The 17,361-nt window shown below is 47.0% G+C and overlaps 1 protein-coding gene across 7 annotated transcripts in view; it reads left to right on the plus strand.

Annotated features, from left to right (window-relative positions):
• Positions 1–17,361, plus strand: part of ptprub (protein tyrosine phosphatase receptor type Ub) — a 1,172,978-nt gene that overhangs the window by 984,384 nt on the left and 171,233 nt on the right. For all 7 annotated transcript variants that reach the window (XM_085962902.1, XM_085962905.1, XM_085962901.1 and 4 more), the window contains one exon: positions 8,067–8,340. In XM_085962902.1, the coding sequence (XP_085819028.1) occupies positions 8,067–8,340 (274 nt within the window). The remainder of the gene's footprint in view (positions 1–8,066; positions 8,341–17,361) is intronic.

Consider the following 17,361-nt stretch of genomic DNA (forward strand, 5'->3'; position numbering starts at 1 on the left):
ACGCGGACGATGTGACCCATCCATTGGAGCTGATCCCGTGGATTGGAGGGTAGCTAATGTAACCCCACTGTTCAAAAAAGGTGGTAGAGAGAAAACGGGGAATTATAGACCGGTAAGCCTGACATCGGTAGTGGGAAAAATGCTAGAGTCCATTATAAAAGATGTAATAGCAGTGCACTTGGAAAACAGTGACAGGATCGGAGAAAGTCAACATTTACAAAAGGTAAGCCGTGCTTGACTAATCTACTGGAATTTTTTGAGGATGTAACTGGTAGAATAGATAAGGGAGAACCAGTGGATGTGGTGTATTTGGACTTTCAGAAGGTTTTCGATAAGGTCCCGCATAAGAGATTAGCGTGTAAAGTTAAGGCACATGGGATTGGGGGTAAGGTACTGACTTGGATAGAGAACTGGTTGGCAGACAGGAAGCAGAGAGTTGGAATAAACGGGTCTTTTTCCGAGTGGCAGGCAGTGACTAGTGGGGTACCACAGGGATCGGTGCTAGAACCCCAGCTATTCACAATATATATTAATGATCTAGACGAGGGAACTAGATGTAATATCTCCAAGTTTGCAGACGATAACAAAGCTGGGTGGGCGTGTGTGCTGTGAGGAAGATGCCGAGAAACTCCAGTATGATTTGGACAGGTTGGGTGATTGGGCAGATGCATGGCAGATGTTGTATAATGTAGATAAATGCGAGGTTCTCCACTTTGGTGGCAAAAACAGGAAGGCAGATTATTATCTGAACGGCAATAGATTGGGAGAAGGGGAAGTGCAATGAGACCTGGGTGTCCTTGTGCACCAGTCGCTGAAGGTAAGCATGCAGGTGCAGCAGGCGGTTAAGAAGGCAAATGGTATGTTGGCATTCATAGCGAGAGGATTCGAGTACAAGAGCAAGGATGTCTTGCTGCAGTTGTACAGGGCCTTGATGAGACCACACCTTGAGTACTGTGTGCAATTTTGGTCGCCTTATCTGAGGAAGGATGTTCTTGCCATGGAGGGAGTGCAGCGAAGATTCACCAGGCTGATACCTGGGATGGTAGGAATGACGTATGAGGAGAGATTGGGTCGATTGGGCTTATATTCGCTGGAGTTTAGAAGAATGAGAGGGGATCTCATTGAAATTTATAAAATTCTAACAGGACTAGACAGACTAGATGCAGGAAGGATGTTCCCGATGGCAGGGGAGTCCAGAACCAGGAGTCACAGTCTAAAGATAAGGGGTAAGCCATTTAGGACAGAGATGAGGAGGAATTTCTTCACCCAGAGAGTGGTGAACCTGTGGAATTCTCTACCACAGAAGGCAGTTGAGGCCAATTCATTAAATATATTCAAGAAGGAGTTAGATATATTTCTTAAGGCTAAAGGGATCAAGGGATATGGGGAGAAAGCAGGGACAAGGTACTGAATTTGGATGATCGGCCATGATCTCATTAAATGGCGGAGCAGGCTCGAGGGGCCGAATGGCCTACTCCTGCTCCTATCTTCTATGTTTCTATGATCGAGCGTGGTCAAAGCTTCAATGCTGGGGATGTTGGCCTGAGCGAGAACACTAACGTTGGTGCGCCTATCCTGCCAATGAATTTGCAGGATCTTGCGGAGGCAGCGTTGGTGGTACCTCTCTAGTGCTTTGAGGTGCCTGCTGTACATGGTCCATGTCACTGAGGCATACAGGAGGGTGGGTATCACTGCTGCTCTGTAGACCATGAGCTTAGTGCCGGGTTTGAGGTCCTGGTCTTCAAGCACTCTCTTCCTCAGGCGCAGCTGCACTGGCACACTGAAGGCGGTATTGTACTTCGTCATTGGCATCTACCCTTGTTGACAGTAGGCTCCCGAGGTATGGAAAGTGGTCCACGTTGTCCAAGGCCTTGTCATGGATTTTGATAATTGGGGGTCAGTACTGTGTGGCGGGGGCAGGTTGATAGAGGACCTTTGTCTTACGGATGTTTAGTGTAAGACCCATGCTCTTGTACGCTTCGGTGAAGGTGTTGATGATGGTTTGGAGTTCGACCTCCGAGTGAGCACAGACGCAAGCGTCGTCTGCATAATGTAATTTGACAACAGAGGATGGGACGATCTTGGATCCGGAGGCGACGGAGGTTGAACAGTTTCTCGTTTGTTCTGTAAATTAGCTCCACCCCAGCGGGCAGCTTACTGAGGGTGAGATGGAGCATTGCAGCAAGGAAGATTGAGAAGAGCGTTGGTGCGATGACACAGCCTTGCTTGACCCCAGTTCGTACGTGAATTGGGTCTGTGGTGGAGCCGTTGGTCAGGATCACTACTTGCATGTCATCGTGAAACAGGCGGAGGATGGTGACAAACTTTTGAGGGCAGCCGAATTTGAGGAGGACACTCCATAATCCCTCACGGTTGACAGTGCCGAAGGCCTTTGTGAGATCAAAGAAGGCCATGTACAGCGGTTGGTGCTGTTCCCTGCATTTCTCTTGTAATTGACGTGTGGTGAAGATCGTGTCCATTGTGCCCCTTAGTGAGCGAAATCCGTATTGCGACTCTGGGAGGAGCTCTTTGGCCACTGGGAGCAGGCGATTGAGGAGGATTCTTGTGATGACTTTCCCTGTGGCAGACAGCAGGGAAACTCCTTTGTAATTACCTCAATCGGACTTGTCGCCTTTCTTGAAGTTGGTCACAATTACTGTGTCTCTGAGATCCCCTGGCATGCTCTCCTCCTTCCAGATAAGAGAAATGAGTTCATGAATTTGCGCCAGTAGTGCTTCTCCGCCATGCTTTAGTTCCTCAGCGGGGATTCCATCTGCTCCTGAGGCCTTGTTCTTCAGTTGTCGGATGGCCTTTTCAACCTCATGCCGGGCTGGGGTTGTGCTGAGATGGTGGCGGGTAGCATGCTGCGGGATGGAGTTGAGGACACTTGCGTCGAAGACAGAGTCTCGGTTAAGGAGATCTTCGAAGTGCTCCTTCCAGCGGGCACTGACTGCCTCTCTGTCCTTGATGAGTACCTCTCTGATCTTGGCCCGCAGTGGGGTAGGACCTTGGGTGCTTGGGCCATAGATGGTCTTGACTGAGCTAAAGAATCCATGCACGTAGTGGTTGTCGGCTAGCTGCTTGATCTCTTGCACTTTCTCCACCCACCATCTGTTCTCGCGAGTTTGTTGTTGGACCTCGGCCTTCAGGCGTCTGTAGAGCTGCTTTCTTGCTCTCGAGTTCTGTTGCTGTTTCCAGATCAGGAATGCCTTGCGCTTGCGGCTTATTAGCTCCTGGATCTCCTGGTCATTCTCGTCGAACCAGTCTTGGTGTTTCCTGGTCGAGTGACCGAGTGTCTCTTCACAGGTGCTGATTATGGAGGCCTTGCGTGCAGACCAGGCGCTATATACATATCTACAAGAGCAATTTCCCACCACCCCATGATGAATTATTTTTTTCAGAATTATCTTTTTGTTTACACTTATGTTGTTGCTCTACATGTTGATCAACTATTTTCACAGAGGCTCTCTCCAATAACCTCTTTAAAGTCTGTACTGGCAGTTCTGCATCAGGATTTTTTTTTAATCAACAAGATTATAATATGTTATTCAAGTGTGCAGGGAATTAAGATAAGAGTCTTTTGCCCAGGGCATTTCTGTAATCCTACTTCATAACACTTCCAAAAGGTGCTGACAGTCCATTTAGCAGCTGTTATATAAAAGAGGAGAGTTGCACATTTAAAGAAATCTTTTGTCTGTGCAGTTCATCAAAAGATGATCAAGTTGAACAACTGGGTTCATTACTGAGAGTAACGCATATAATAAATGTGATTTTCAATGAGATGAGAGGATTAGTTTGAGATGGAGTAAATTAGATGGCACAGTCTGTTGATGTAAATAGCACAAAGCCACAACTCGGACGTGATTTACACTGAACTTAACACTGTCCGCAAGTCTGACATGGTGTGTTAAGGTAAATAGGGTGGCACGGCACCCTGAGGTGCCAGGACCCATCTGAAGGATTGGTTTTGCCTGAGACCCCTTAAGACACCAATGCCAATAGTTGGGGATGACGCTGCTGGCTGACACTTTCTCTGTGTAGGGACAGTTTCCACTTGCTGGCCTGTACCCACACACCATGGAAAGCCCATAGAAGTGGTGTGAAAGTGAAACTGCCACACTGGTGCGAGGTGTATCCTGCGACTGGGATTGAAACATTCTATAGGGGAGCTCTGAGCACTTTTGCATCGGAGGAGTGCAGGTGACGAGAAGCATGTGTCTTCCCTCTCAAGTGGAGGTATAAGATCCCAAGGCACTATTTCAAAGAAGAGCAGGGGAGTTCTTCCCTGGTATCCCTCAACCAACATCATTAAAACAGATTGGCCTAGAAATTGGGTTGAGGTGCCAAACTGGCGCCAAGTTCGCCTGAGCGCAGGATTTAGTTCGAGTCTTCAGCGATCGTCCGATATTCAGTTCATTGCCCCTAGAGGGAGACGGGGCGAGGCTCGAGGCGCTCCACGTCCCTCTTAGGGCGCTGAAACTGAATATCGCAGCGCAACGTGCCACAGCGCCACACGCTGCGGCACGGCACGCTGCGGTACTGCAGGCCTTCCTCCCATTGTTAAGGGGGAGGGGCCTGCAACAGCGCGATCCCCGATCGCGAATGCTGGCAAAAGAGCCCGGCACCGAGGAGAAGTGCCGGGCTCTCGGGAAACAGCAGGCAGTGCCGCGGGGGAGGGGTCAGGAGGCCGGGGATAGAGGTGCTGGCAGGCGGCCGCCGAAAAAGGCGGCCGCCCCGCACCTCCACCTTAACTTGCGCCGCTGCCGGCACAGTAAGGCCCCATGAACCGGGCGCGGGTAGCGAACAGCGCAACTGCAGCATTCGCAACCAAATATCGTGAACGGGGTGCGAATGGTGCGCTGCGCACACCGATGACGTCATCGGTGGCGGCGCAGCGCAAAAGGCTAACGCCACCATTATCGCCCCAACTCAATATCACGGGAGGCGCAGCCGGTGGTGCTACAGCCACTGCCTGCCTCTTTAGGCGCTAACAAGTGGCGCTACTCACCCAATTTCTCCCCCATTATCTGTCATTTATCTTATTGCTGTTTGTGGGATTGATGTGTACAAATTTGCTGCTGTGTTTCCCTATATTACAACAGTGATTACATTTCAAAAAGTGCTTCATTGGCTGTAAAGTGCTTTGGGACGTCCTGAGGTCATGAAAGGCGCTATAGAAATGCAAGTGTTTTTCTTTTTCCTGTTGTCAGCTAATAAATATAAATGACACAACCTTACTTTTCATGGATCTAGTGAACCGCTGTCACATTCACTGCCACCATTTCTGGTCTACTATATGCTCGGAGCCTGTTTAGTGTGCTGTGACATTGATAGCACCAGGATGCCAAAAGCAGCCCAATTAAAGTGCTTGGTTGAAGTGGAAACCTGTAATGACATCATTACACTGCCCAAGGGCACAGAACAATGAGTCTGTGTATTCCCAATCTGCTTCCCACCCACCTGAGGCAAGCAATACTGGTCGGGTGATATAAATAGGGGATGGCAGTGCACGGGAATCATAGCAGCATTACTGCCCCAAAGCTGGCTAAATGCTTAGCAGCGAGCTAACATTGCCTTCAGAAACACACCCAACTACATTGCAAACTCTTAACATAAAATCTGGAAGCAAAACTTTAAAAACCCAGTTCAATTCTCCAACAGAGTTATTGAGTACAAAAAAATATATAATTTGATTTTAATGAAATTTCCAATGTATTTTACATGAGACTTGGCACGGGTGATGGTCCCTTTGGGATCTTCCTCTCTGTGAGGTTCATCCCGTTGCTGCTCACTGCCTCCCGCAATTTCACACTTCAGTAAAGAGGAACAGTGCAATGTTGCTGCTGCTGGTGGCAGGGCTCAAAGGTAAATGAGGTAACCTTGCTGCCTCCAGAGTTGCCACAAGCCCAGCTGAAGAGGTTGCTTTAGCCGGCATTTCTGGAGACAGCAGAGCATCAGTAACAGTTTACATACGTCCTGCAAAGGCAGAGGCTACAACTCCTTCTCTTAGGAATGTAGGAATAGGGGTAGGCCATTCAGTCCCTCGAGCCTGTTCTGCCATTTAGTAAGATCATGGCAGTTCTGTATCTTAACTCCATCCACCTGCCTTAACTCTATATCCTTTTATAACCTTGGCTTGCAAACATCTATCAATCTCAGATTTAAAATTATTAATTAAGCTAGCATCAACTCTTTGGGGTATTTCAGGTGCACAGTGCGCTTAAACTTATTGCCAGTGTGTCCCGCCTTAGTACCTCAAGTCTTTTTTTCACTTTTTTTGGTGAATTTTGCTGAGTGATGTTAGTGTTGGGAAATAGAATATTTTCCCATTTTGGCCACCAATTCTCAGCATCAAATATTTTCCAGGTCAGATGTAGTATGAAGAAATGTAAGGAGGTAACTTTCACCTTCACTGGTGAACGGATCGCTTGCCCATTGTCGAACCCACCCAGTTTTCATCCCATTGAACCACTCCGCTCTGCCAGGTTACCTCCAGGCGGCGGAGTTGAAAATGACTCCTGTACAGTGAAGCTAGCTCCACTCTGCTCCTCAGCCGCAACCTGAGAATAACGCTTCATATTAGTGACGGTTTCTACTTTTTGCATCAGTTATTCTGTGGTCTCCTCGAATTAAGTTGCTAATTTAGTGCCAAATTATGGACCCACATCCAGTTGAAATTGGATCAATATTGCCCTTTCAACTGGAAGATTTCAGGTCCCAGAGGTGAAAGGTCGGAGTATAATTCACATGCACCACATAGTCCTGCTTTCAAATTTTTTCAAATTTTTCATAAACTCATCTTATAGAATCATAGAATGAGACAGCACAGAAGGAAACCATTGAGCCCATTGTGCCTGTGCCAGCTCTTTGAAAGAACTATCCAATTAGCCTGCTCTTTCCCCATAGCCCTGAAAATGTTTCACCTTCAAGTATTTATCCAATTCCCTTTGAAACTATATAACTAATTCCCTTTTGAAAGTTATGATTGAATCTGCTTCCACCACCCTTTCAGGCAGTGTAATCCAGATCATCATAACTTGCTGAGTAAAAATGTTTTTTCCTCATGTCGCCTCTGGTTCTTTTGCCAATTACCTTAAATCTGTGACCTCTGGTTACCGACCCTTCTGCCACTGGAAACAGTTTCTTATTATTATCCTGGCCAATATTTATCCCTCAATCAACATAACAAAAACAGATTATTTGGTCATTATCACATTGCTATTTGTGGGAGCTTGCTGTGCGCAAATTGGCTGCCGCGTTTCCTACATTACAACAGTGACTACACTCCAAAAGTACTTCATTGGCTGTAAAGCTCTTTGAGACATCCGGTGGAAGTGAACGGCGCTATATAAATGCAAATCTTTCTTTTCTTTCTTTACTCTATCAAAGCCCTTAATGATTTTGAACACCTCCATCAAATCTCTCCTTAACCTTCTCTGCTCCAAGAAAGAAAGAAAGACTTGCATTTCTATAGCACCTTTCACGATCTCTGGATGTCCCAAAGGTCTTTACAGCCAATGAAGTAGTTTTGAAGTGTAGTCACTGTTGTAATGTAGGAAACGCGGCAGCGCATTTGCACACAGCAAGCTCCCACAAACAGCAATGTGGTAACAACCAGATAATCTGTTTTTTAGTGATGTTGATTGAGGGATAAATATTGGCCAGGACACCAGGGAGAATTCCCCTGCTCTTCTTCGAAATAGTGCCATGGGATCTTTTATGTCCACCTGACAGGGCAAACGGGGCCTCGGTTTAACGTCTCATCTGAAAGATGGCACATCCGACAATGCAGCACTCCCTCAGTTCTGCACTGGAGTGTCAGCCTCGATTTTGTGGTTAAGTCTCCGGAGTGGGACGTGAACCCACAACCTTCTGACTCAAAGGTGAGAGTGCTACCAACTGAGCCATAGCTGACACTAAGGAGAACAATGCCAATTTCTCCAGTCTCTCCACATAACATCTTATAAAATGAAGTTGTAGCACTTTTTATTCTAATTGTTTCAAATGAACTGCTGTGTACAAAATTATTAATTGTCAATTTCAATTGTTGTTCTTGGTGTTTAAAGTGTTTACCAGGTTGTTGTGGAAGAGGACAAGCTACATAAAGTGAAGCGAGAAGCCAAAACGCAGGAGTGCTTTCCTTTCCCCATTACACACGAGGACGCTGTGCGTGAAGGCTCACCGCACTACTACAGCGCTGAGCTCCTGCCCAGCAGCCTCCCAGCGCCCATGCCTTTCACTGTTGGAGACAATAACACCTACAATGGCTACTGGAATGCACCACTGGAACCTAAGAAGGGCTACAGCATCTACATTCAGGCTATGAGCAACTTCAAAGGGGTTAGTATACAATGATTACCATTAACTACTAAATTCCCGTCTGTCAGCTCAGCAGCGACGATGGGGCCGAATGAATTCACTGCACTGTTGTCAGTTCTGAACTAGCCTGGATCTGTATCCCTTTCTGTGACAGGTCACTTTTGACATTTTCTGGTGTTCCTTGGTCTTCCTCATTCCATGTACCTCTGTGTGCAGGGCCATGAAAGGCATTCCAGCTGCTTCCATTCTTGAAACATGCCCAAACCATCGCTATCGTCTTTCTTGGACCTTCTGTATAAGCGTTGCTTCTTGTCCAAGCCTTGTTCTTATTCATAATTATACAGTGATTAATAAAGCACATTGCAGAGCTGGAGGAGTGGGTACCATGACAGCAATGCATTCAGGGGTTCAGGTGATGCCATAAACCACGAGAACAAAAGTGGTGTGTTTACATACATTACATAGAATTTACAGCACAGAAACAGGCCGTCCAGCCCAACTGGTCAATGCTCTTGTTTATGCTTCACAAGAGCCTCCTCCCATCGTACTTCGTCTAACCTTGGTGTTCCCAAACTGCGTACCCCCACATCTCGGGGGCGGTACGCAGAAGAAATAGTCTAATAGTGGATTTTATTTATTAATTGTTTTATTTATTTATTGCATTTTTTCATAATAAGCTATTCAGACGAAGCTTTAAAACTCTGAGAATTTGTTGTATAAAGTAGTTAATTTAATGTATATAGACGTACCAACGAGAACATTGATACACAGAGATGATGACGTACAGAGCCCTCACCTCCAATCACTGTACACTAAGTTGTATATTTGTATTACAATTTGTATATTTTGTACAATGCTTGGGCATTAAAGGGGTTAAAATATTAAACCTGCATGCTGGTAGGGGTACGCGGGCAGCTGGTAGGTCTGGAAGGGGGAACGCAATAAGTAAAGTTCAGGAACCTCTGATCTAACTCTATCAGCATAACCTTCTGTTCCTTTCTCCCTCATGTACTTATCTAGTTTCCCCTTAAAGGCATCTATGCTATTCACCTCAACTACACCATCACTGTTTTATCACTGTTACTCTCAGTTGTTAAATGCATTGCCCAGTGTAAAACTGAGCCACACAGACCAAGAAGGTCCCAGGCTCAATCCCTGGTCCCTGCTGAGATAGCTGATCTCAACCAATGCAGCAGTGGGATGCTAAAACTGGCCTTGATGCTGTGGAAGGTGGGAAAAAAAATCCGCCAACGTTCTGTACCTGCTCACAGCCCAATGTCTCGTAGAACGTTAACATTCATGGACGTTGGGTGAGGACAAGATTAGGTTCAGCAGTGGTTACCACCCCCCACCACCATGATATAATAGCCTGCCAACACTCAATGTCCAGGCTCATGCATGAAACATGGCCAATTGGGCCAAGTGCCACAGAGCTTCTGACATCTCATGGCCCCATACACCAACAAGAGTGACTGGTTCTAGGAGAGGAGGAGAGAAGATTGGGTGGCGGGGGAAGAACATTTTTTAAGGAAAGAAGGGGCTGCTTTTCCTCTACTTACACTTGTACATAGACAATTCCTGGGCAGAGAAAGAAGATAGAGTGAGGAAGATTACAACCTTGTAACAGAGGCCGCCCGATTTTCTCTCCATTTAAATTGATGGGTGGAAAATCGGGCTCTATCATGACTGTGCAAGTCTCCACTTTTCCAATTCTCCTCCATGCTATTCGTCCAGTCGATTTTCTGCACCCGAGTGAAAGAAGACAAAAATCTGTCAGGATTTGTTTTTTATGTATATAAAATATAGTAAAAATACCTGATCAAAGGATTGGGAGATAACTAAAGTGAACAGTAAATTTCTGAATGTTGCAATTCGCTTGTATGTGTGCCACGTGACTCCGACTGGAGCAATGTTCTACCACCCCTGGGACTAGTCTCCACGTGCTATAGATTCCACATGCATAACCCAGCCCAAAATGGGCTGCATGTCTCCCAATTTTACATCTGCTTGCCTCTTGAAATGCTGCACACTTGTGCCATTAAGTACCAGATACTACCCACAAACACTTCAGTTTACGATGGTGCCTCAGCAGCTCCAATACGTTGCTGTCTTGGGGCTCTCTCCTCTGCACCTGTCGTTTTATTGTGAAACTCAAGGCGGCAACAAATCTGCACTATTTCTGAAGGGGTGAAAAAAATAGTCTTTAAAAATACCAATGGCACTACCACTGAGATTGACATGTACATTGTAAAGTTAATCTGTTTGTGCCACCCTGCTGATCGTATATGTATGAATCTATTAACCAGTATCTACATGCAATGAATCACTCCGTACCCCCCAGCCAGCAGTACAATGTGCACAGATTATAGGTCATAACAAATATATGAATGTCAATAAAACTGAATGGGGGAAAAATTCGGTATCGCCCCATTTGGGGGTGCCATTATTGGCGGTGCGTAAAGTTTAGTGCCTGGCGCTAATTATCGCCTCCGACAGCAAACTTGGCTTTTATCACCCCTGGAGGTGATTGGAGCGCTAAATCAGGCGCTACACACCTGTCTTAAGGCGCTAAGGCCGAGGAGCTAGGCGCTACCTCAGAGGGCGGGCAAAGCTCATGTGATGTCAGTCAGCAATGGAACACAGACACAATGGCACCAGCCAGTTCTTAAAGGGGTGGGTTGATCTTGCTCTCCATCCACATCTTGCTCATTGCAGCCTTGAATCTCGGCCTGGAGAGACTTGTACATCAAATCTGCTGGAAAGAACAATGGAGAGACCCAGGGAAAGAGCTCACAGTGCAGCCCCCACAGTCTCTTCTAAATCGATACAAGGACGGGCAAATCAAAATGAACCTGCAAAGTGCTGCTCATTACCCTAAGCTCCTTTACACAGCGTTGAATCCAGAAGTGTCTCTCTCTCTTTCTCTCTCTCTCTCTCTCTCTCTCTCTCTCTCAGAATGCGTGGTGCAAAAATGTCACCAACAAGAAAAGGCAGGAAGTGCTCCCCCAGTCTCTTTCTGACTGCGGAACGCACCCCTCAACCTGTCGTTGCTAGCGGCAGGGGGCGCCACTCAATATCCGGTCCGGGGCACTACCGGGGTGTTGCGCACTCGACTGACGTCACGATCTGCCGGCGCAGGAGATCGTGGCGGTAGTGTTTAGCGCCGCCGCAAAATGTCTAGTTAATTTCGCGAGAGGCGCAGATATCGCCACGCCCGGGCGCTAGCTGCTTTGCACCCTCTTAAGGCGCTAATGGGAGGCGCAACCAACTGAATTTTTTCCGCAATAACTTCAGTACAAAAGCAAAATACTGCAGATGCTGGAAATCTGAAATAAGAGAAAATGCTGGAAATACTCAGCAGGTCAAGCAGCATCTGTGGAGAGAGAAACAGAGTTAACATTTCAGGTCGATGACCTTTCGTCAGAACTGGAGCGACAGGATTCCCTTTTTTCCATTTAATCTCATCTGCCTTCCACCCGGTCTGCAGAGAATGGGATATTTTTTAATTCGTTTATGGGATGTGGGTGTTATTGCCCATCCCTAATTGCTCTCGAGAAGGTGGTTGTGAGCCTCCGTCTTGAGCCGTTGCAGTTCGTGACTCCCACAGTGCTGTTAGGAAGGGAGTTACAGGATTTTCACCCAGCAACAATGAAGGATCGATGATAAACTTCTAAGCCAGGATGGTGTGTGATTTGGAGGGCAACTTGGAGGTGGTGGTGTTCCCATGCACCTGCTGCCCTTGTCCTTCTAGGTGGAAGATGTCGCGGGTTTAGGAGGTGCTGCCGAAGAAGCCTTGGCGAGTTGCTGCAGTGCATCTTCTATATGAGACACACTACAGCCACGGTACGCCGGTGGTGGAGGGAGTGAATGTTTAAGGTGGTGGATGGGGTGCCAATCAAGCGGGCTGCTTTGTCCTGGATGATGTCAAGCTTCTTGAGTGTTGTTGGAGCTGCACTCATCCAAGTAAGTGGAGAGTATTCCATCACACTCCTTGTGCCTTGTAGACGGGATTAAACAGAGTGGACTTGAACAGAGTGCTTTATTTGGGAATTTGGAAAGAGGAGGAAGGAGTTGTTGCTTTTTGCCTACACTACTTGTAGTGCTTAGTGTTACAGGTAGATATTTAATTTCAGTACCCTTAACTTAATCTAAACTACACTGTAAACTAAGTTACCTAAATACAAATTTAATTAAATAAAACAAGGTCATATAGGGATGGCAGTGCAGGTGGTGTGCCGCAACTGCAGCATGTGGGAGTTTGTGGAGAGCATTGTGATCCCAGACAACCATGTTTGCAGTAAGTGCCTGCATCTTGAGGAACTTCAGCTCAGAGTTTTTGAGCTGAGTCTGAGGTGTAGATATTGCGAGGCATCAGGGATGGGGAGAGTTACCTGGACACTCCTTAGGTTAGGTAGTGGTACAGGTCTGGTAAGTGGTCAGGGACAGGAGGGTCTGACTGCAACTCAGGCAGGTAAGGAGGCCCCAGGTGCAGTGGTGGAGGAGCCTCAGCCTTTGCCCTTGTCCAACAGGTATGAGGTTCTTGCTGTCTGTGTGGATGAGGGAAAAGCCTGCAGGATGGATGAGCAAGCTGAGCATGGCACCATGGTGCAGGAGGCCATTAAAGTAGGGGGAGTGAAGGGGAATGTATTTGTGGTAGGGGACAGTATAGTCAGAGGGATAGATACTGTTCTCTGCAGTCACGACCGAGAGTTGCCTGTCAGGTAGCAGGGTTAAAGACATCTCCTCGCTGCTGGAGGAGAACTTGGAGTGGGAAGGGGAGGATCCTGTTGTCGTGGTCCACATAGGAACCAACGACATAGGTAGAACTAGGAATGAGGTTCTGCTGAGGGAGTTTGAGGAGCTAGGATCCAAATTAAAAAGCAGAACCTCAAAGGAGGTAATCTCTGGATTGTGACCTGAGTCACGCGCAAATTGGCATAGGGACAAACAGATTAGAGGTTTAAATGCGTGGCTCAAAGAGTGGTGTGGGAGGAAGGGGTTTCAGTTGATGGGGCACTGGCACCAGTACTGGGGAAAGAGGGAGCTGTTCTGTTGGGACGGTCTCCACTTAAACCGGGCTGGTACCAGTGTCCTGGCGAACTGAATAACTAGGGCAGTAGACAGGGCTACAAGCTAATGAAGGGGGGTTGGGAGGATTCAGGAAAGAGTAAATTTAAAAGCAGTGAGAAATGTCAAGGTTCTCGAGCAGAGTAGAGTTTTGGGTAAAAATAAGCAGAGTGGGTCAGGAAGAGACAGAGAGAGTAACAAAGGTAATAAGGCATCAGTGACTAAGGTGACATCAGGGGAAAATAGAAATAAGTCAAAGCTGAAGGCACTATATCTGAATGCGTGAAGCTTTCGCAACAAAATAGATGAATTAATAGCGCAGATAGAAATTAACAGGTTTGATCTAATAGCCATAATGGAGACGTGGTTGCAAAGTCGCCAAGGTTGGGAACTAAATATTCCAGGATACTTAACTTTTAGAAGAGATAGGCAAAATGGTAAAGGAGGAGGGGTAGTCCTGATAATAAAGGATGGGATAAAGACAGTAGAGAGAAAGGATCTTAGCTCCGAAAATCAAGAAGTAGAATCAGTTTGGGTGGAGCTAAGAAACAGCAAGGGGCAGAAAACATTGGTGGGAGTTGTTTATAGGCTCCCAAACAGTAGTTGTAATGTAGGGCAGTGTATAAATCAAGAAATTAGAGGCACATGTAACAAGGGTAATACAGTGATCATGGGGGACTTTAATCTACATATAGACTGGGCATACCAAATTTGCAGTAATAGTGTGGAGGACGAATTCATGGAATGTATGCAAGATAGTTTTCAAGATCAGTATGTTGAGGAACCAACTAGGGAACAGGCTATTTTAGATCTAGTATTATGCAATGAGAAAGGGTTAATTAATAATCTTGTAGTAAAGGGCCCTTAAGGGAAGAGTGACCATACTATGATAGAATTTTATATTGAGTTTGAAAGTGATTTAGTTAAATCCGAAACTAGGGTCTTAAATCTAAACAAAACAAACTACGTAGGTATGAGGGACGAGTTGGCTACGGTAGATTGGGAAACTACACTAAAAGGTATGATGATAGATAAGCAATTACTAGCATTTAAAGAATTAACACATAATTTACAACAAATATACATTCCTTTAAGGCACAAAAACCCCACAGGAAAAGTGGTCCAACCGTGGCTAACAAGAGAAGTTAAAGATAGTGTTAGATCAAAGGAAGAGGCTTATAATGTTGTCAAAAAGAGTAGTAAGCCTGAGGATTTTAGAATTCAGCAAAGGAGTACCAAGAAATTGATAAAGAAAGGGAAAATAGAATATGAGAGTAAACTTGCGAGAGACATAAAAATCGACTGTAAAAGCTTCTATAGGTATATAAAAAGGAAAAGATTAGCTTAAGTAAATGTGGGTCCCTTACAGGCTGAGACAGGAGAAATTATAATGGGGAATAAGGAAATGGCAGAGAAATTAAACAAATACTTTGGCCCCGATTTTCTGCCAGCCGTCGGGCGGCTTTTCAGGTGGGCGGGGGCCGAAAATCGTCGAAATAGGGGGTCGCGACCCCCCCCCCCCCCGCCTGATTCCCCGTCCGACTTTCGGACCGCCGTTTCTCCGCGAGCCGAATCAGTCCCGCCCGCCGCTGGCGGGACTGGCCGTCGGGACCCTGATCACCAATTATTGGCATGTTTAATGCCATTTTAGGGTGCCCTTGCGATTTTCACGCCTGTGGGGAACCCCGCTGATGAAACCTGGCGTGAAGCTTGCCGGCTTGCTTGCTCTCAGCTGCAGGTCATTCGGGAAAGCTGCGATTTAAAGGGACAGCATTTGTATGTTGAAGGACCTTGTTGCTGCAGGCTTGGGGCTACTTCTTCAAGGCTTAGGCACAGCTGTGGAAGGTTGGAGCCTCACACACTTCTCCAATGTGATCTCCTGGGAAGCCCCTCTCGCCACCCTCACTCAGCGCTTCCTCAGCGGAGGTATCTACGAGAAGCATGGGACGCCTTTTTTTCCTTCCCTTCTTGCCATTAGAGGATCTCCAACAGCAGAGGCGGCAGCAACAGAACCAGGAACAGCAGGATGAGCACCAGGAGCACCAGGCTGCTGCTCACTCACCTGAAGCTGCACAGGCCAGAAGGGGCCAGCGCTTGGAAGTGGCTTGAGAGCACCTTGCTGCGCTTTAGGGGGCCATGGGGACCCGTATCTGCACTGGCAGTCCTACTCAGAAGGACTTCCATGAAGGTCTGGTTTCTCTGTTCAATAGATGGCCAACGCTCCTCAAGAGATGTCATTCTCTTATGAGCACTCACCATGTTTTCCGTACCCTGGCGAGTTATCTCCTCCATGGAGGTTGCCAACCTTTCCATGGTGATGCGTTCATGCGCCAATGCCTCCACAAAGGCTCTGCTCCTGTTCGCGATGGACTCCTCCATTCGCTCCACACTCGCAGCGACCCTGGAGACAAAACCTGCCAGAGACTCCTGCATCTGTGCATGGAGATCCATCACCTCTTCTCTTGCGGATGGACCCAGAGGCAGAGGGCCGACATGCAGCGCAGCTGAGCTGAGCTGGCAGAGCCCTGCGCCCTCCGACGAGGACTCTCCACTGCTGTCCCTGTCTCCAGAATCTGCTGAGGTTCACTTGTGGGCTGTGAAACACCAGGTGTCAACACTACTCTATGTCCTGAAGGTCCCCCCGAGGTGTGAGTGTCTGCGCTAGTGCTGGGTGCGCTTACTTCTGCTGACGCTGCGCCCTCAGAGGTTGGAGCTTCCTCTGAGGAGTCTGGCTGCACAGCCTCTTCCTCCTCCACAGTGGGGACGGGGGCTCTGGATGGTCCTGTGGGGAAGTAGAGGAAGGAGTTAGAGATGTGATGCCAAGGTTACATGCACATTCGAGTTGACATCTGCTGACACCTGCATCCATGCAGCCTTGGTCTCAGTGGGAGGCCTCTTCCTGCCTGACCTAGGGAAGAGGACCTCCCTGTGGGCCCTAACCCCATCCAATAATGCCTGCAGTGAAGCTTCGTCGAATTTGGAGGCAGCTCGGGGTCTGGCACTGGCCACAGCTGCTGCAGGCTCCTCTGCCATCCTGTATGGTTCGTTTGGAAGCCAACAGAGGAAGCAATGCTTGCTGTGGACCTTGAAAGCACCACGAATGATGACATTATACTGTGGGGCTTTCTGACTAGAAATGGACAATTAGCAAGGCTGTCCACACGCTGGAAATTAATTGGCCACTTGAGGGAAAATTGCGTGCAGCTGGCTGACACTTTTTTTTGTGTGTCAGAACACCACATTCGGGGAATCCGACCATTTCCCACACAATCCACAAAATTGGGCCCTTTGTGTCTGTCTTCACGGAAGAAGATGCAAAAATCTTCCCGGAAATAGTGGCGAACCAAGGGTCCAGTGAGAATGAGGAACTGCAAGAAATTAGTATTAGTAAAAAAAAATAGTACTGGAGAAATTAATGGGACTGAAAGCCAATAAATCCCCTGGACCTGATGGCCTACATCCTAGGGTTTTGAAAGAGATGGCTATAGAGAAAGTGGATGCATTGATTGTCATTTTACAAAATTCCATAGATTCTGGAATGGTTCCCACGGATTGGAAGGTAGCAAATGTAACCCCACTATTTAAGAAAGGAGGGAGGGAGAAAACGTGGAACTACAGACCAGGTAGCCTGACATCAGTAGTCGGGAAAATGCTGGAATCTATTATTAAGGATGTGGTAACAGGGCACTTAGAAAATAATAATAGGATTGGGCAGAGTCAACACGGATTTATGAAAAGGAAATCGTGTCTGACATATCTGTTGGAGTTTTTTGAGGTTGTAACTAGCAGAATAGATAAGGGGGAACCAGGGGATGTGGTGTATTTAGATTTTCAGAAAGCATTTGATAAGCTGCCACACAAGAGGTTATTAAACAAAATTAGGGTCATGGAATTGGGGGTAATATACTAGCATGGATTGAGGATTGGTTAACGGACAAAAAACAGAGAGTAGGAATAAACGGGTCATTTTCTGGT

Source organism: Somniosus microcephalus, chromosome 20 (genome assembly GCF_052327205.1).
Source record: "Somniosus microcephalus isolate GS21.2 chromosome 20, FLI_Smic_1.0, whole genome shotgun sequence".
NCBI classification, from domain to species: Eukaryota; Metazoa; Chordata; class Chondrichthyes; order Squaliformes; family Somniosidae; genus Somniosus; species Somniosus microcephalus.